The sequence below is a fragment of the Salmo salar genome, chromosome ssa06 (genome assembly GCF_905237065.1).
Source record: "Salmo salar chromosome ssa06, Ssal_v3.1, whole genome shotgun sequence".
Classification (NCBI taxonomy): domain Eukaryota; kingdom Metazoa; phylum Chordata; class Actinopteri; order Salmoniformes; family Salmonidae; genus Salmo; species Salmo salar.
The window spans coordinates 19,487,822-19,505,226 of record NC_059447.1 but is presented as its reverse complement, the minus strand read 5'-3'; the positions used below and the strand labels follow the sequence as shown (position 1 = coordinate 19,505,226).

General features: G+C 44.8%; 1 protein-coding gene across 1 annotated transcript in view; it reads left to right on the top strand.

Moving 5' to 3' along the window:
- Window positions 1–12,513, top strand: part of LOC106606526 (uncharacterized protein DDB_G0271670-like) — a 90,811-nt gene extending 78,298 nt beyond the window's left edge. The window contains exon 4 of the mRNA XM_045719898.1: window positions 12,320–12,513. Coding sequence (XP_045575854.1) covers window positions 12,320–12,417 — 98 coding nt within the window. The 3' untranslated portion in view covers window positions 12,418–12,513. The remainder of the gene's footprint in view (window positions 1–12,319) is intronic.
- Window positions 12,514–17,405: the final 4,892 nt, after the last annotated feature.

Here is a 17,405-nt window from a genome sequence, read left to right as displayed (position 1 = left end):
GTACTAGGGTTAGCAGTGTGGTTAAAGGTAGGGTTAGGTTAGGTATCAAATCAGATTTTATGACTTTGTGGCTGTGTCAGATAGTGACCACTCTGCAGAGCTGCCTTCAGTACATGAGTCATCTCAATAAATGCCAAGCTGCTGTTGTGACTGGTTTTCATATTCATTTGCATGCAAAATTATGCGAGGTACGAAAAACACCTCAGTGTGGTAGCCATTCTTAACCCTTAATTTCCCCTCTATAAAATAGAATGACCTTGCTCAGTATACTACAGCGATTGTGCAAAAGTGTTTAAAACAAATTAAACTCATAACAAATCCTTTCACACAATAACTTTTGCTTCATTCAACTAAGTAATGCTTTGGCTGTAACATGTTCATGAATTTTTATTGTTTTTATCTTTCAAGCTAATGGTTTTAGTGGTATAATTAATCTTTCTTTTACTGATAATTGAATAAAATAGCTTTCTGGCTTGCATCTTTTATTGGGTGTTGTTAAATCTAAGAATGTTGCCAATATTGCTAGTTATTTTGCAGTTTTCTATTTGCATAGCAAAATAGATGACAGTAGACAAAAAGTACAAATATATATTTGCTATTCTACATCCATGATCATATGTAATTAGTGTATCTATTCTAAATACATGACCATGTGTAATTAGTGTATCTATTCTAAATACATGAGCATATGTAATTAGTGTATCTATTCTACATCCATGATCATATGTAATTAGTGTATCTATTCTAAATACATGATCATATGTAATTAGTGTATCTATTCTAAATACATAATCATATGTAATTAGTGTATCTATTCTACATCCATGATCATATGTAATTAGTGTATCTATTCTAAATACATGATCATATGTAATTAGTGTATCTATTCTAAATACATGATCATATGTAATTAGTGTATCTATTTATTCTAAATACATGATCATATGTAATTAGTGTATCTATTCTAAATACATGATCATATGTAATTAGTGTATCTATTCTACATCCATGATCATATGTAATTAGTGTATCTATTCTAAATACATGATCATATGTAATTAGTGTATCTATTCTAAATACATGATCATATGTAATTAGTGTATCTATTCTAAATACATGATCATATGTAATTAGTGTATCTATTCTACATCCATGATCATATGTAATTAGTGTATCTATTCTACATCCATGATCATATGTAATTAGTGTATCTATTCTACATCCATGATCATATGTAATTAGTATATCTATTCTTAAAACATGATCATATGTAATTAGTGTATCTATTCTAAATACATGATCATATGTAATTAGTGTATCTATTCTAAATACATGAGCATATGTAATTAGTGTATCTATTCTACATCCATGATCATATGTAATTAGTGTATCTATTCTAAATACATGATCATATGTTATTAGTGTATCTATTCTAAATACATAATCATATGTAATTAGTGTATCTATTCTACATCCATGATCATATGTAATTAGTGTATCTATTCTAAATACATGATCATATGTAATTAGTGTATCTATTCTAAATACATGATCAGGCGAGAAAAAAAACTCACCCAAATGTATAGTCCTGTTGGAAAATATAAATGTACTGTTTGAAAATGTGAAGAAATGTAATTTATATATATTTTTTAACATAAATTACAAAAAAGTTAATCACATTTTAATTTGGTGTACCCCCGATGGCATTATTCAGGAATTTTTTCTGGCATTGCACGTACCCCGTGCCCCAGTTTGGGAATGCCAATTCTGGAGGGTAGTATAGTGCAGGGTCTGGTGTGATTGTTCTGGAGGGAAGTATAGTGCAGGTCTGGTGTGATTGTTCTGGAGGGTAGTATAGTGGAGGGTCTGGTGTGATTGTTCTGGAGGGTAGTATAGTGCAGGGTCTGGTGTGTTGTTCTGGAGGGTAGTATAGTGCAGGGTCTGGTGTGTTGTTCTGGAGGGTAGTATAGTGCAGGGTCTGGTGTGTTGTTCTGGAGGGTAGTATAGTGCAGGGTCTGGTGTGATTGTTCTGGAGGGTAGTATAGTGGAGGGTCTGGTGTGATTGTTCTGGAGGGTAGTATAGTCCAGGGTCTGGTGTGATTGTTCTGGAGGGTAGTATAGTGCAGGGTCTGGTGTGTTATTCTGGAGGGTAGTATAGTGGAGGGTCTGGTGTGTTGTTCTGGAGGGTAGTATAGTGGAGGGTCTGGTGTGATTGTTCTGGAGGGTAGTATAGTGCAGGGTCTGGTGTGATTGTTCTGGAGGGTAGTATAGTGCAGGGTCTGGTGTGATTGTTCTGGAGGGTAGTATAGTGCAGGGTCTGGTGTGTTGTTCTGGAGGGTAGTATATTGGAGGGTCTGGTGTGATTGTTCTGGAGGGTAGTATACTGCAGGGTCTGTGTGATTGTTCTGGAGGGTAGTATAGTGCAGGGTCTGATGTGTTGTTCTGGAGGGTAATATAGTCCAGGGTCTGGTGTTTTGTTCTGGAGGGTAGTATAGTGCAGGGTCTGGTGTGATTGTTCTGGAGGGTAGTATAGTGCAGGGTCTGGTGTGATTGTTCTGGAGGGTAGTATAGTGCAGGGTCTGGTGTGATTGTTCTGGAGGGTAGTATAGTGCAGGGTCTGGTGTGATTGTTCTGGAGGGTAGTATAGTGCAGGGTCTGGTGTGTTGTTCTGGAGGGTAGTATAGTGCAGGGTCTGGTGTGTTGTTCTGGAGGGTAGTATAGTTCAGGGTGTGGTGTGATTGTTCTGGAGGGTAGTATAGTGGAGGGTCTGGGGTGATTGTTCTGGAGGGTAATATAGTGCAGGGTCTGGTCTGATTGTTCTGGAGGGTAGTATAGTGCAGGGTCTGGTGTGATTGTTCTGGAGGGTAGTATAGTGCAGGGCCTGGTGTGTTGTTCTGGAGGGTAGTATAGTGGAGGGTCTGGTGTGATTGTTCTGGAGGGCAGTATAGTGCAGGGTCTGGTGTGATTGTTCTGGAGGGTAGTATAGTGGAGGGTCTGGTGTGATTGTTCTGGAGGGTAGTATAGTGCAGGGTCTGGTGTGATTGTTCTGGAGGGTAGTATAGTGGAGGGTCTGGTGTGTTGTTCTGGAGGGTAGTATAGTGCAGGGTCTGGTGTGATTGTTCTGGAGGGTAGTATAGTGCAGGGTCTGGTGTGTTGTTCTGGAGTTTAGTATAGTGCAGGGTCTGGTGTGATTGTTCTGGAGGGTAGTATAGTGCAGGGTCTGGTGTGATTGTTCTGGAGGGTAGTATAGTGCAGGGTCTGGTGTGATTGTTCTGGAGGGTAGTATAGTGCAGGGTCTGGTGTGTTGTTCTGGAGGGTAGTATAGTGGAGGGTCTGGTGTGATTGTTCTGGAGGGTAGTATATTGGAGGGTCTGGTGTGATTGTTCTGGAGGGTAGTATAGTGCAGGGTCTGTGTGATTGTTCTGGAGGGTAGTATAGTGCAGGGTCTGATGTGTTGTTCTGGAGGGTAGTATAGTCCAGGGTCTGGTGTTTTGTTCTGGAGGGTAGTATAGTGCAGGGTCTGGTGTGATTGTTCTGGAGGGTAGTATAGTGCAGGGTCTGGTGTGATTGTTCTGGAGGGTAGTATAGTGCAGGGTCTGGTGTGATTGTTCTGGAGGGTAGTATAGTGCAGGGTCTGGTGTGATTGTTCTGGAGGGTAGTATAGTGCAGGGCCTGGTGTGTTGTTCTGGAGGGTAGTATAGTGCAGGGTCTGGTGTGTTGTTCTGGAGGGTAGTATAGTTCAGGGTGTGGTGTGATTGTTCTGGAGGGTAGTATAGTGCAGGGCCTGGTGTGTTGTTCTGGAGGGTAGTATAGTGCAGGGTCTGGTGTGTTGTTCTGGAGGGTAGTATAGTTCAGGGTGTGGTGTGATTGTTCTGGAGGGTAGTATAGTGGAGGGTCTGGGGTGATTGTTCTGGAGGGTAATATAGTGCAGGGTCTGGTCTGATTGTTCTGGAGGGTAGTATAGTGCAGGGTCTGGTGTGATTGTTCTGGAGGGTAGTATAGTGCAGGGCCTGGTGTGTTGTTCTGGAGGGTAGTATAGTGGAGGGTCTGGTGTGATTGTTCTGGAGGGCAGTATAGTGCAGGGTCTGGTGTGATTGTTCTGGAGGATAGTATAGTGGAGGGTCTGGTGTGATTGTTCTGGAGGGTAGTATAGTGCAGGGTCTGGTGTGATTGTTCTGGAGGGTAGTATAGTGGAGGGTCTGGTGTGTTGTTCTGGAGGGTAGTATAGTGCAGGGTCTGGTGTTATTGTTCTGGAGGGTAGTATAGTGCAGGGTCTGGTGTGTTGTTCTGGAGTTTAGTATAGTGCAGGGTCTGGTGTGATTGTTCTGGAGGGTAGTATAGTGCAGGGTCTGGTGTGATTGTTCTGGAGGGTAGTATAGTGCAGGGTCTGGTGTGTTGTTATGGAGGGTAGTATAGTGCAGGATCTGGTGTGATTGTTCTGGAGGGTAGGATAGTGGAGGGTCTGTTGTGATTGTTCAGGAGGGTAGTATAGTGCAGGGTCTGGTGTGATTGTTCTGGAGGGTAGTATAGTGGAGGGTCTGGTGTGTTGTTCTGGAGGGTAGTATAGTGGAGGGTCTGGTGTGATTGTTCTGGAGGGTAGTATAGTGGAGGGTCTGGTGTGTTGTTCTGGAAGGTAGTATAGTGCAGGGTCTAGTGTGTTATTCTCTTCTGAGCTCTGTGCCATGCAATCATGGGTTCTTCTGGGTGCCTTCTGACGTTTACAGTCAGTGCAGATATAAGCATGGTTTCAGGTATATATAAGCATGGTTTCAGGTAGTAAATTCACTCTGACTGTGTTGACGATTGATCCCACCATAACACACTCAGCCCACTGTGAAGTATAGTACCTTTCCCTGCCCTGAGACTAAATGTTGTCTTTGCACAGCACACCTGTGATATGCTGAACAGTTAATAACAGTCAGTTTGTACTCTCCATTCCCCCCTGACTTCTCAGTGCTCTCTCTCACCCTAGCAGTGCCCTCCAGGGAGCATGTGTTCCCTACAGGGGGGCAGAGTGACCTTGGCACTGCTGACAGTCACAGTGTGACCCTGTGTGGGTAAAGCTGCCCTCTACAGTCCTAACACAGACCCAAGCCTGGGTATTAGGATGTTGCGGGGGTAGACAGGAGTCACACAGCCCCTAGAATTTGTATTAGGATTTGGGGGGTAGACAGGAGACACCGCCCCTAGCCAGGGTATTAGGATGTTGGGGGGTAGACAGGAGACACCGCCCCTAGCCAGGGTATTAGATGTTGGGGTGTAGACAGGAGACACCACCCCTAGCCAGGGTATTAGGACGTTGGGGGTATACAGGAGACACCGCCCCTAGCCAGGGTATTAGATGTTGGGGGGTAGACAGGAGACACCGCCCCTAGCCAGGGTATTAGGATGTTGGGGGGTAGACAGGAGATACCGCCCCTAACCAGGGTATTAGGATGTTGGGGGTAGACAGGAGACACCGCCCCTAGCCAGGGTATTAGGATGTTGGGGGGTAGACAGGAGACACCACCCCTAGCCAGGTTATTAGGATGTTGGGGGGTAGACAGGAGACACCACCCCTAGACAGGGTATTAGGATGTTGCGGGGTAAACAGGAGTCACCGCCCCTAACCAGGGTATTAGATGTTGGGATGTAGACAGGAGTCACCGCCCCTAGCCAGGGTATTAGGATGTTGGGGGGTAGACAGGAGATACCGCCCCTAGCCAGGGTATTAGGATGTTGGGGGGTTGACAGGAGTCACCGCCCCTAACCAGGGTATTAGACGTTGGGGTGTAGACAGGAGACACCGCCCCTAGCCAGGGTATTAAGATGTTGGGGTGTAGACAGGAGTCACCGCCCCTAGCCAGGGTATTAGATGTTGGGGGGTAGACAGGAGACACCGCCCCTAGCCAGGGTATTAGGATGTTGGGGGGTAGACAGGAGTCACCGCCCCTAGCCAGGGTATTAGGATGTTGGGGTGTAGACAGGAGACAGCGGCCCTAGCCAGGTTATTAGGATGTTGGGGGGTAGACAGGAGACACCGCCCCTAGCCAGGGTATTAGGATGTTGGGGGTAGACAGGAGACACCGCCCCTAGCCAGGGTATTAGGATGTTGGGGGTAGACAGGAGACACCGACCCTAGCCAGGGTATTAGATATTGGGGGGGTAGACAGGAGACTCCGCCCCTAACCAGGGTATTAGGATGTTGGGGAGGTAGACAGGAGACACTGCCCCTAACCAGGGTATTAGGATGTTGGGGGGTAGACAGGAGACACCGCCCCTAGCCAGGGTATTAGGATGTTGGGGTGTAGACAGGAGACAGCGCCCCTAGCCAGGTTATTAGGATGTTGGGGGGGTAGACAGGAGACAGTCCACATTACATGGAGTGGGGAACAGGGGCACAAAGGGTATTCTTAAAGGTCCAATGCAGCCGTTTTCATCTCAATAATAAATTGTTTATGGGGAACAAATTAGTATCTTACTGTGATTGTTTTCAATTAAAATGGTCAGAAAAAAACAAATCAAATCAAAGTTTATTTATCACGTGAGCCGAATACAACAGGTGTAGGCCTTACAGTGAAATGCTTACTTACAGACTCTAACCAATAGTGCAAAAAAGGTATTAGGTGAACAATTAGTATCTTACTGTGATTGTTTTCAATTAAAATGGTCAGAAAAAAACAAATCAAATCAAAGTTTATTTATCACGTGAGCCGACATCTACACCCCAACATCCTAATACCCTGGCTAGGGGCGGTGTCTCCTGTCTACCCCCCAACATCCTAATACCCTGGTTAGGGGCAGTGTCTCCTGTCTACCCCCCCAACATCCTAATACCCTGTAAGTAAAGAAATAAAAACAACAGTAAAAAGACAGTGAAAATAACAGTAGCGAGGCTACATACAGGCACCGGTTAGTCAGGCTGATTGAGGTAGTATGTACATGTAGATATGGTTAAAGTGACTATGCATATATGATGAACAGAGAGTAGCAGTAGTGTAAAAGAGGGGTTGGCGGGTGATGGGTGGCGGGACACAATGCAGATAGTCCGGTTAGCCAATGTGCGGGGGCACTGGTTGGTCAGGCCAATTGAGGTAGCATGTATGTACATGAATGAATAGTTAAAGTGACTATGCATATATGATAAACAGAGAGTAGTAGCAGCGTAAAAGAGTGGTTGGGGGGGCACACAATGCAATGGCTTGGGGGTAAAAACTGTTGAGAAGCCTTTTTGTCCTAGACTTGGCACTCCGGTATCGCTTGCCATGCGGTAGTAGAGAGACCAGTCTATGACTGGGGTGGCTGGGGTCTTTGACAATTTTTAGGGCCTTCCTCTGACATTGCCTGGTGTAGATGTTGTTACGGCTGTCGAAAGGAGGGGACCAAAGCGCAGCGTGGTGAGTGTTCATTATATTTATTTAGACAATGAAAACACTTTACCAAAGAAACAAACCAAAAACAGCCAAACAGTTTCGTCAGGTCACAGAATAACAAAACAGAAAATAACTACCCACAAAAACCAGGTGGGAAAAGGCTGCCTAAGTATGGCTCCCAATCAGAGACAACGATAGACAGCTGCCTCTGATTGGAAACCATACCCGGCCAAAACATAGAAATAAAATACATAGAATGCCCACCCCATGTCACACCCTGACCTAACTAAACAGAGAAAAACAGCTCTCTCAGGTCAGGGCGTGACAGAGATCCTGGATGGCAGGTAGCTTAGCCCCGGTGATGTACCGGGCCGTACGCACTACCCTCTGTAGTGCCTTGCGGTCTGAGGCCGAGCAATTGCCATACCAGGCAGTGATGCAACCTGTCAGGATGCTCTCGATGTTGCAGCTGTAGAACCTTTTGAGGATCTCAGGACCCATGCCAAATCTTTTTAGTTTCCTGAGGGGGAATAGGCTTTGTCGTGCCCTCTTCACAACTTTCTTGGTGTGATTGGACCATGATAGTTTGTTGGTGATGTGGACACAAAGGAACTTGAAGCTCTCAACCTGCTCCACTACAGCCCAGTCGATGAGAATGGGGGCGTGCTCAGTCCTCCTTTACCTGTAATCCACAATCATATCCTTAGTCTTGGTGAAGTTGAGGGATAGGTTGTTATTCTGGCACCACCCGGACAGGTCTTTGACCTCCTCCCTATAGGCTGTCTCGTCATTGTCGGTGATCAGGCTTACCACTGTTGTGTCGTCTGCAAACTTAATGATGGTGTTGGAGTCGTGCCTGGCCATGCAGTCGTGGGTGAACAGGGAGTACAGGAGGGGACAATTTCTCAAGCAATAATTTTGCTAGGACTGTCTGGGAGTGGTCTGAGTGGGGAGGTGAAAACTGAAAACTAGCTGTTATTGACAGAGAGGTTTGGAACTCGTTTTCTTATTGGTATATTAACAAATTTATTGCCAGGTGATGTCATCAGGCATGCCAAAATTCCATCCCACCAAAACAGTCTGAAATTTCAGGCAGTCTTTTCAGACAGCTCCTATACTAAAATGGCATTATTATAATTTTCACAATTTCACAGTATTATTCCAACCTCATAAAAAAAAGTCACATTTTTGACTGCTCTAGGCCTTTAACATAGTGTGTGGGGTAACAACATAGACAACTCTCTGCTAATATCCCATCCTACCTGGTGTGGCCTCTAGCATGATCTGTAGTGGGCACACACACACTCTCTGGAAGAACACACACTCTCTGGAAGAGCACACACTCCCTAGAAGAGCACACACTCTGTGGAAGAGCACACAGTCACATTGAGAGGTGTTGGTGTGTGTAGGAGAGCCAGGTGGAGCAGGAGGAGGAAAGCAAAGCCCATAATTGTCTCTGGATGGGATGGTGTAATCCTGAGGTCTTAGGGCCAGGAGGACACAACACACACAGGCCTGGGGATTGACTGATGGAGGAGGCCTCTACAGCCAGAGCCCCTGTTTATATGTTGGGGGCCTTTAGAGAAGGAGTGGCATCTGAGAACAGCCTGGCTGTGTGTGGGACCCACCCCCTGTTCTTCCTTCAGTGTTGCATTGTTTTAAATGGCTGCCACATGTTGTTGTTCAGAACTTGGTCTTATGGACTCTCACTGTTGTGGTTGCAACATGAATGAGACCATGTGTTTGTGCTTACATTTTGTTCCTGCCTCCCATCTCCATTACAGGAAGGGAAGTTCTTGAACACAGTCAGTCAGCTAAGATGCTTTTCTCCTCCTCAACTGCCCTGCTTGTCTGTCAGGGGGATTTAGATGACTGACATACAAAGGAGAGGAGTCCCAACCTACTGTAGGATAATATTACCCTACTGCTGTGTGTTTAACATCAAATCACAATTGTTAGTACCTGTGTGTGTGTGTGTGTGTGTGTGTGTGTGTGTGTGTGTGTGTGTGTGTGTGTGTGTGTGTGTGTGTGTGTGTGTGTGTGTGTGTGTGTGTGTGTGTGTGTGTGTGTGTGTGTGTGTGTGTGTGTGTGTGTGTGTGTACACAAGCAATAGACAAGACTCAAGTATACTCTCTGAAAGGATCTGTTTCTAAGAGCCAATGTGGCAATAATGATTTAGATGTTCTATGATGGAATGTTGGTCTTGGCTCTGCCTGCATACTCAGCCAGGGGGTGTGGTCTGGTATGAGTGAGTGCAGAAGTGTCCAATTCTATATTCACAATAATTACATTCTGTCTCCACTCCACATCTTATATTTACATGATCTTTTCCAAAAGGTACACACATTTTCATACTGGTCCCCCATGTGATATGAACCCACAACCCTGGTGTTGCAAGCAACATGTTCTAACAACTAAGCCACACAGGACTGGTACATGGTGCCCTTTTCCATTATCCATCTGTCTGGGCCTCTCCTCTTTCATACTCAGACCTCGTTCTTTCTCCATTTGTATTCCAGTCAGAGAGAGTCATGGTCAGACTACACAGGGTCCAGTCAGAGAGAGTCATGGTCAGACTACACAGGGTCCAGTCAGAGAGAGTCATGGTCAGACTACACAGGGTCCAGTCAGAGAGAGTCATGGTCAGACTACACAGGGTCCAGTCAGAGAGTCATGGTCAGACTACACAGGGTCCAGTCAGAGAGAGTCATGGTTAGACTACACAGGGTCCAGTCAGAGAGAGTCATGGTCAGACTACACAGGGTCCAGTCAGAGAGAGTCATGGTCAGACTACACAGGGTCCAGTCAGAGAGAGTCATGGTCAGACTACACAGGGTCCAGTCAGAGAGAGTCATGGTCAGACTACACAGGGTCCAGTCAGAGAGAGTCATGGTCAGACTACACAGGGTCCAGTCAGAGAGAGTCATGGTCAGACTACACAGGGTCCAGTCAGAGAGAGTCATGGTCAGACTACACAGGGTCCAGTCAGAGAGAGTCATGGTCAGACTACACAGGGTCCAGTCAGAGAGTCATGGTCAGACTACACAGGGTCCAGTCAGAGAGAGTCATGGTCAGACTACACAGGGTCCAGTCAGAGAGTCATGGTCAGACTACACAGGGTCCAGTCAGAGAGAGTCATGGTCAGACTACACAGGGTCCAGTCAGAGAGTCATGGTCAGACTACACAGGGTCCAGTCAGAGAGTCATGGTCAGACTACACAGGGGAAGGGAGTCAATGGACACACACAAACGCACTCATGCAGACACAAAAGTTAGAAACATTAGCATTATATTAACATTAAACATGTACACACAGAGACGGCTGGAGGCAGATACACACAGAGACGGCTGGAGGCAGGTACACACAGAGACAGCTGGAGGCAGATACACACAGATGCAGATACACACAGAGGCAGCTGGAGGCAGGCACACACAGAGGCAGCTGGAGGCAGGCACACACAGAGGCAGGCACACACAGAGGCAGGCACACACAGAGGCAGGCACACACAGAGGCAGAGGCAGCTGGAGGCAGAGGCAGGCACACACAGAGGCAGAGGCAGCTGGAGGCAGAGGCAGGCACACACAGAGGCAGCTGGAGGCAGAGGCAGGCACACACAGAGGCAGCTGGAGGCAGAGGCAGGCACACACAGAGGCAGCTGGAGGCAGATACACACAGACACAGAGGCAGCTGGAGGCAGATACACACAGAGACAGGCACACACTGACTTCTATAATCTCTACCAATCTCTCCTGTCTCTCAGGATGGTGAGGAGCAGAAAGCAGCAGCAGCAGCAGTCTGCCTCCAGCTCCCGGTCCCTGAACCAGTCCCGGTCTCTGAACCAGTCCCTGTCCCTGAACCAGTCCCTGTCCCTGAACCAGTCTTTGTCCCTGAACCAGTCTTTGTCCCTGAACCAGTCTTTGTCCCTGAACCAGTCTTTGTCCCTGAACCAGTCCCGGTCCCTGAACCAGTCCCGGTCCCTGAACCAGTCCCGGTCCCTGAACCAGTCCCTGTCCCTGAATCAGACGCCACGCAAGACACTCTCCTTCTCCACTACCAACACTCCCTCTATGGGCTGCACCACTGCCAGCGTTGCCTCCCTGCTATCCTCCATCCTGGACCAGTCCAGCCTCCGCCAGCGATCCACCACCACTACTACCATAGACGGCTACTGGGGTTAGTCCAAGAGGAAAGGGCAGGGCATGGGTCATACGATCAGAGGAAGGGTTACGTTTGATAGAGAGGATACATTAGCTCTATTCTGGTCCCAGACCTGTACGGTATGTGCATTAGCCAACTCCTCCGAATATCGTTGGCTTAACATGACAGGTATGGTCAGACAGTCTGTCATACAATGGCTAAAGCAAAGGTCTAGGACCAGTCAACCGCATTAGAATATAAGAGGTTAAACTAGGACTGTAGCAGTTTAAGCTAACTAGCTAGCATGCTAATTTTACTTACTGCAGTTTGTTGTTTGTGTGTCTGTCTGATATGTAAGGCAGGACTGATGGATGGTTTGTGGGAATACCAGGGGAGAGACGGGGCAGGCTGATTGTATAATCTCTCCATTTAATCCCTTTGATGTGGTTTTACAGAGATTAGCTGCGTTATTACCCGTGTGACTCAATACAATTAATGAATCAGTATTCAATGATCTCCCGCTGGCTTGGATTATTTAATAATGCTTTATTCTGTCTAGGTTCAGATCAGGATACCAATCTGCAAGGTGAGACTTCACCATTCATTCTAATGATATTTGTGAGCATTCACCTGGGTAGTGATCTTTTATTACGCATCATCACAACACTTTTCCAGGAAGTAAACACAGGCTTGCTTTAAGGCTAGCTCTGATGTGCAAAATAATGATATTTTGAGACCATATAAATGGACTGATGAGAAATAAATGAAGAAATGGTTTTCTAGTCAGAGTTGTACTTAAAAATGTTAATCTTGTGTGTGTTTCCCCTAGGGAGGAGTTCAAGGACGGACCACAGCTCAACGGGTGCGAACGGCGGCGTCAACACTGTCGCACAGCCACGCCATGGTCGCCAACGGTTACATCTGTAAAGACTGTTCCATACACTCTGAGAGGAAAGATGCTCTCACCACATACTCCTCCTCTTCCTCGTCTCAGGCTGCCTCTGCTGCAGCAGCTGCCTCCGCCTTCTCCTCCTCCTCTTCCTCGTCTCAGGCTGCCTCTGCAGCAGCAGCAGCTGCCACCACACTTTCATCCTCCTCTTCCTCATCTCAGGCTGCCTCTGCTGTAGCAGTTTATACTGAACGGTCAAGAGTCAGAGGAGCAAGACTGGTGAGAACCTTACCTAGTGTGCACACAACTGACTGGGGAGTGAAACTGGGTTGTGTTCATTAGGCACCAAATGGAAGAAAACAGACTGAATCATGGAGGGGCAACCTGGACGCAAATGTTCATTTTCTATTGCAAAACGCTTTCTGTTGCATTCCCTAATGAACACAACCCAGTGTTCCTGTCCTAGTAAAAAGGTAAACAGGAGGTTATTTCTGTTTGATGGTTTACAAACCTGTGCATATCACACTGTTTCCTTAATTTATAAAATCTCTGTGTCCCGTTAGGAGACCACCTTAATAAAAGCCCAGAATGTCCAAAATAAGTTAAAATGATCAGTCAACCAGCCATTTCTTGTGTGTTTCTCTGTTTCTGTTCGCTTGTTAGTGCTAACGCTATGTGAGTTTCCACTTAGGAGAAGGACCCATTTCTCCACCTTTTATATGTCCGGCTAAGTTAACTAACCTGCTGTCCTTTCTCTGTCTAAGTCTCCTGGTGTCAGGCTCTAACACGTGTTTCCACTACAGCAGATGAGCCCTGGCCCCCATAGTGTCCACATACTCCTCCTCTGATAACACTGCTCTTCCAGAATGTTCTGTGCCTGGGCACAAGGGCCAAGAGCCACTCAGGCAAAGGTATACGAAATGCTTACTACTGGGGTCTGTTCAGAGGGGCGCAACTTTACAAAATGTTCACATAGAAATGCAGTATGTAGAACAGATATGGTGAAGAATTGGGCATCATATCAGCTCTATTCATTGTATTTCTATCTGCAAATTTTACCTCACTGAATTCCCCCTTATACTACTTCCCATCCCACCTATCTCGCTCTCCTTCTATTTTTTCTGTCTTTCATGGTTGGATTTATTCAAAGCTGTTCAACCTGATAATCTCAAGGGACTGGACCCGAGTTAATCGTAATAGTGCTATAAAAATATATATTTTTAAGATTCAAATGGATTTCCACTCCTGTCTCTTCCCAGCCTCAAAACTGTGACGTTCGAGGTGGAAATAGAATAGCCTGGTCCCGGATCTGTATGGGCCTTAAAACCTCTTATGGACAGGCGTTCCGCTAGCTCTCAAACATATGACTATTTTACACCATTTGAAAGACAAGACTCTCCTTTATCTAACCACATTGTCCGATTTCAAAAAGGCTTTACAGTGAAAGCAAAACATTAGATTATGTCAGCAGAGTACCCAGCCAGAAATAATCACACACCAATTTTTCAAGCTAGCATATATGTCACAAAAACCAAAACCACAGCTAAATGCAGCACTAACCTTTGATGATCTTCATCAGATGACACTCCTATGACATTATGTTATACAATACATGCATGTTTTGTTCAATCAAGTTCATATTTATATCAAAAACCAGGTTTTTACATTAGCATGTTTTGTTCAGAACTAGCATACCCACCGCAAACTTCCGGTGAATTTACTAAATTAATCACGATTAACCTGTTAGGGCTAGGGGGCAGTATTGACACGGCCGGATAAAAACCTTACCTGATTTAATCTGGTTACTACTCCTGCCCAGTAACTAGAATATGCATATAATTATTGGCTTTGGATAGAAAACACCCTAAAGTTTCTAAAACTGTTTGAATGGTGTCTGTGAGTATAACAGAACTCATATGGCAGGCAAAAACCTGAGAAGATTCCTTACAGGAAGTGCCCTCTCTGACAAGATCTTGTTCTTCTTGTCTCTGTTTATTGAAGACTGAGGATCTTTGCTGTAACGTGACACTTCCTACGGCTCCCATAGGCTCTCAGAGCCCGGGAAAAAGCTGAATGATATCGAGGCAGCCCCAGGCTGAAACACATTATCGCGTTTGGATAGTGGCCGGTCAGAGTACTCTGAGACTCAGGCTCGTGCGCGAGGGCACGAGATGTTTTTATTTTCTCTCTCTTTGTACGTATACACGCTTTCCCGGTCGGAATATTATCGCTTTTTTTACGAGAAAAATTGCATAAAAATTGATTTTAAACAGTGGTTGACATGCTTCGAAGTACGGTAATGGAATATTTAGAATTTTTTTGTCACGAAATGCGCCATGCTCGTCACCCTTATTTACCCTTTCGGATAGTGTCTTGAACGCACGAACAAAACGCCGCTATTTGGATATAACAATGGATTATTTGGGACCAAACCAACATTTGTTATTGAAGTAGAAGTCCTGGGAGTGCATTCTGATGAAGAACAGCAAAGGTAATAACATTTTTCTTATAGTAAATCTGACTTTGGTGAGTGCTAAACTTGCTGGGTGTCTAAATAGCTAGCCCTGTGATGCCGGGCTATCTACTGAGAATATTGCAAAATGTGCTTTCACCGAAAAGCTATTTTAAAATTGGACATAGCAAGTGCATAGAGGAGTTCTGTATCTTTCCTTTTTATTCTATGAATTTTATTTGAATGCTTTTACATTTCATACATTATTTAGAACTTCCATTTGACTTCTGATTTGTTAAGTTATATAAATGTTTTGCTTCTGAGTTGCATTGATGTTTATTGCATTTAATTTTACATCATTTTTAATTCATTCATTTGTTTGTGTTTTGTTTCTTTTCTTTTCCTCCTTGTCTGCCATCCATCCGTCATGTGGTCTGCCTCAGGTAACGACTGTAAAAGGAAGCAGCACCTGGAGACCCACCTACTGGTCCACACTGGTCCACAGTCACACACACCTCCAGAACTCACCTTCTACTGGGGGGTCTGTGGACCCTTATAGCTTACACAGGTTAACCCCCTTCCTCCTCCTCCTCCTGGCTTCCTTACTGATCTAATACATATACAGGTTCCCAGTTTGGGAATACCTGGTTTAAATCATGTCCCGATGGACAGGCTTGTTCTCTGAATTCAACAATTATTTGGTTTGGTTGGCTTTGTTTCAAATTGTTCTATGCCATGGTAAATTTTAGTATCAACTTGTGGTGATAGATATTGTATCTTGTGGATGTAGGCCTACATATTTTTTCTTTTTGGGGCCAGTGTGGTCTTATGTTTGTAGTAGTGCTACTATCTAATGTATTGTAGGAATAGGCATGAATGACACCTGTGTTCTCAGTGTGTGAGTGTAGGCCTATGTGTTGCTGGGGAGGTGGGTCTCACCATGCCCAGGTACAGTCTATCTGCTTGGTGACACAGTCAACACTGCCTCCAGGATGGAATCAAAAACAAAGCCTAAGTCCTCTCAACTGCCACCAGAAAGCCCAATATGGCTAAAAGATTACGCAATTCTAGGTGGCGTTTTATATATTGCTTTATCCCACACTCCCAAAATAAGATTTTCCCTGCCATGGTGTTCGCAGCATACAGAATTTGAGAAAAGGCCTACTTATTATGACATGGGTGGATGTACTTCTTATGGAAAGAACAGAACAGAAGAAACATGTACATCTGTCATGGGCGTCGTAAGGATTGGACCAAGGTGCAGCGGGAATGTGAATGCTCATCTTCTTTATTAAATTCGAAGAAAACAAAACAAAACACTTTATACAAAAAAACCAATGACGAGAAACAGTCCTGTAAGGAACACACTACTCAAGGAACAACTACCCACAAAAACCCATGAAAAAACACCCCTTCTAAATAGGAGCTTCAATTAGAGGCAACGAGGTACAGCTGCCTACAATTGAAGGTCAACCCAATAACCTACACATAGAAATAGAAAGACTAGGATGAACATAGAAATATACTAACATAGAACATAAACCACAAACCCCGAAACACATAAAACAAACACCCCCTACCACTTCCTGACCAACTACAATAACAAGTAACCCCTTTACTGGTCAGGACGTGACAACGTCGCTGAACAAGTCTAGAGAAATTAGAAGATTGGTTGGCACAAAAGTAGGCCTACTTCATAACTGTAACGGTTGTCGTCTGGAATGGAGGACCAAAACGCAGCAGGAATGTGGATGCTCATCTTGTATTTTATTTTAAACCAAGAAAAAACCAAAATAACAAAATGAAGAACGAACGATCAACAAAACAGTCTTGTCATGCTCACACACGCAAAACAAGAAACAATCTCCCACAAACACTAAACCAAACACATACCCATATATAGGACTCCCAATCAGAGGCAACGAGAAAACACTTGCCTCCAATTGAGAGTCCAACCCCAATAAACCAGACATAGAAATACAAAAGACCAGAGACCACATAGAACATTACCCATAAACCCGGAAATAATAAATCAAACGCCCTACTAAATAAACCACCACCCCGAACCACATAAAACAAATACCCTCTGCCACATCCTGACCAAACTACAATAACAAATAACCCTTATACTGGTCAGGACGTGACAATAACAATAGAACCTACAGTGTAGAATGTGCTCTCACTATACCAATTTCACTGTTCCATCCCTCTCTCTCCTTCCCTTTCTCTCTCTCCTTCCCCCTCTCACGCTCAATCCTCTCATGCCTGTAAATGTGTTCCTATTTATAGTTTTCCTGTAACCCCAACTGTTCTATTGGTTGATGTTTCCATGAAGTCAGAGTGCATCATATTAAAAATGACAACAGGGATTTGATTTGAAAAGGCTGTGTGTTGGGGTGCAATGTCACGTCTCAATGTCTTTGTCTTGCAAACATACAGGCCAAATGAGTTAAACTACTGAATGTAGCAATTAAAAGTTTGGAAACACCTACTCATTCAAGGGTTTTTCTTTATTTTTGACTATTTTCTACATTGTAGAATAAAAGTGAAGACACCAAAACTATGAAATAACAC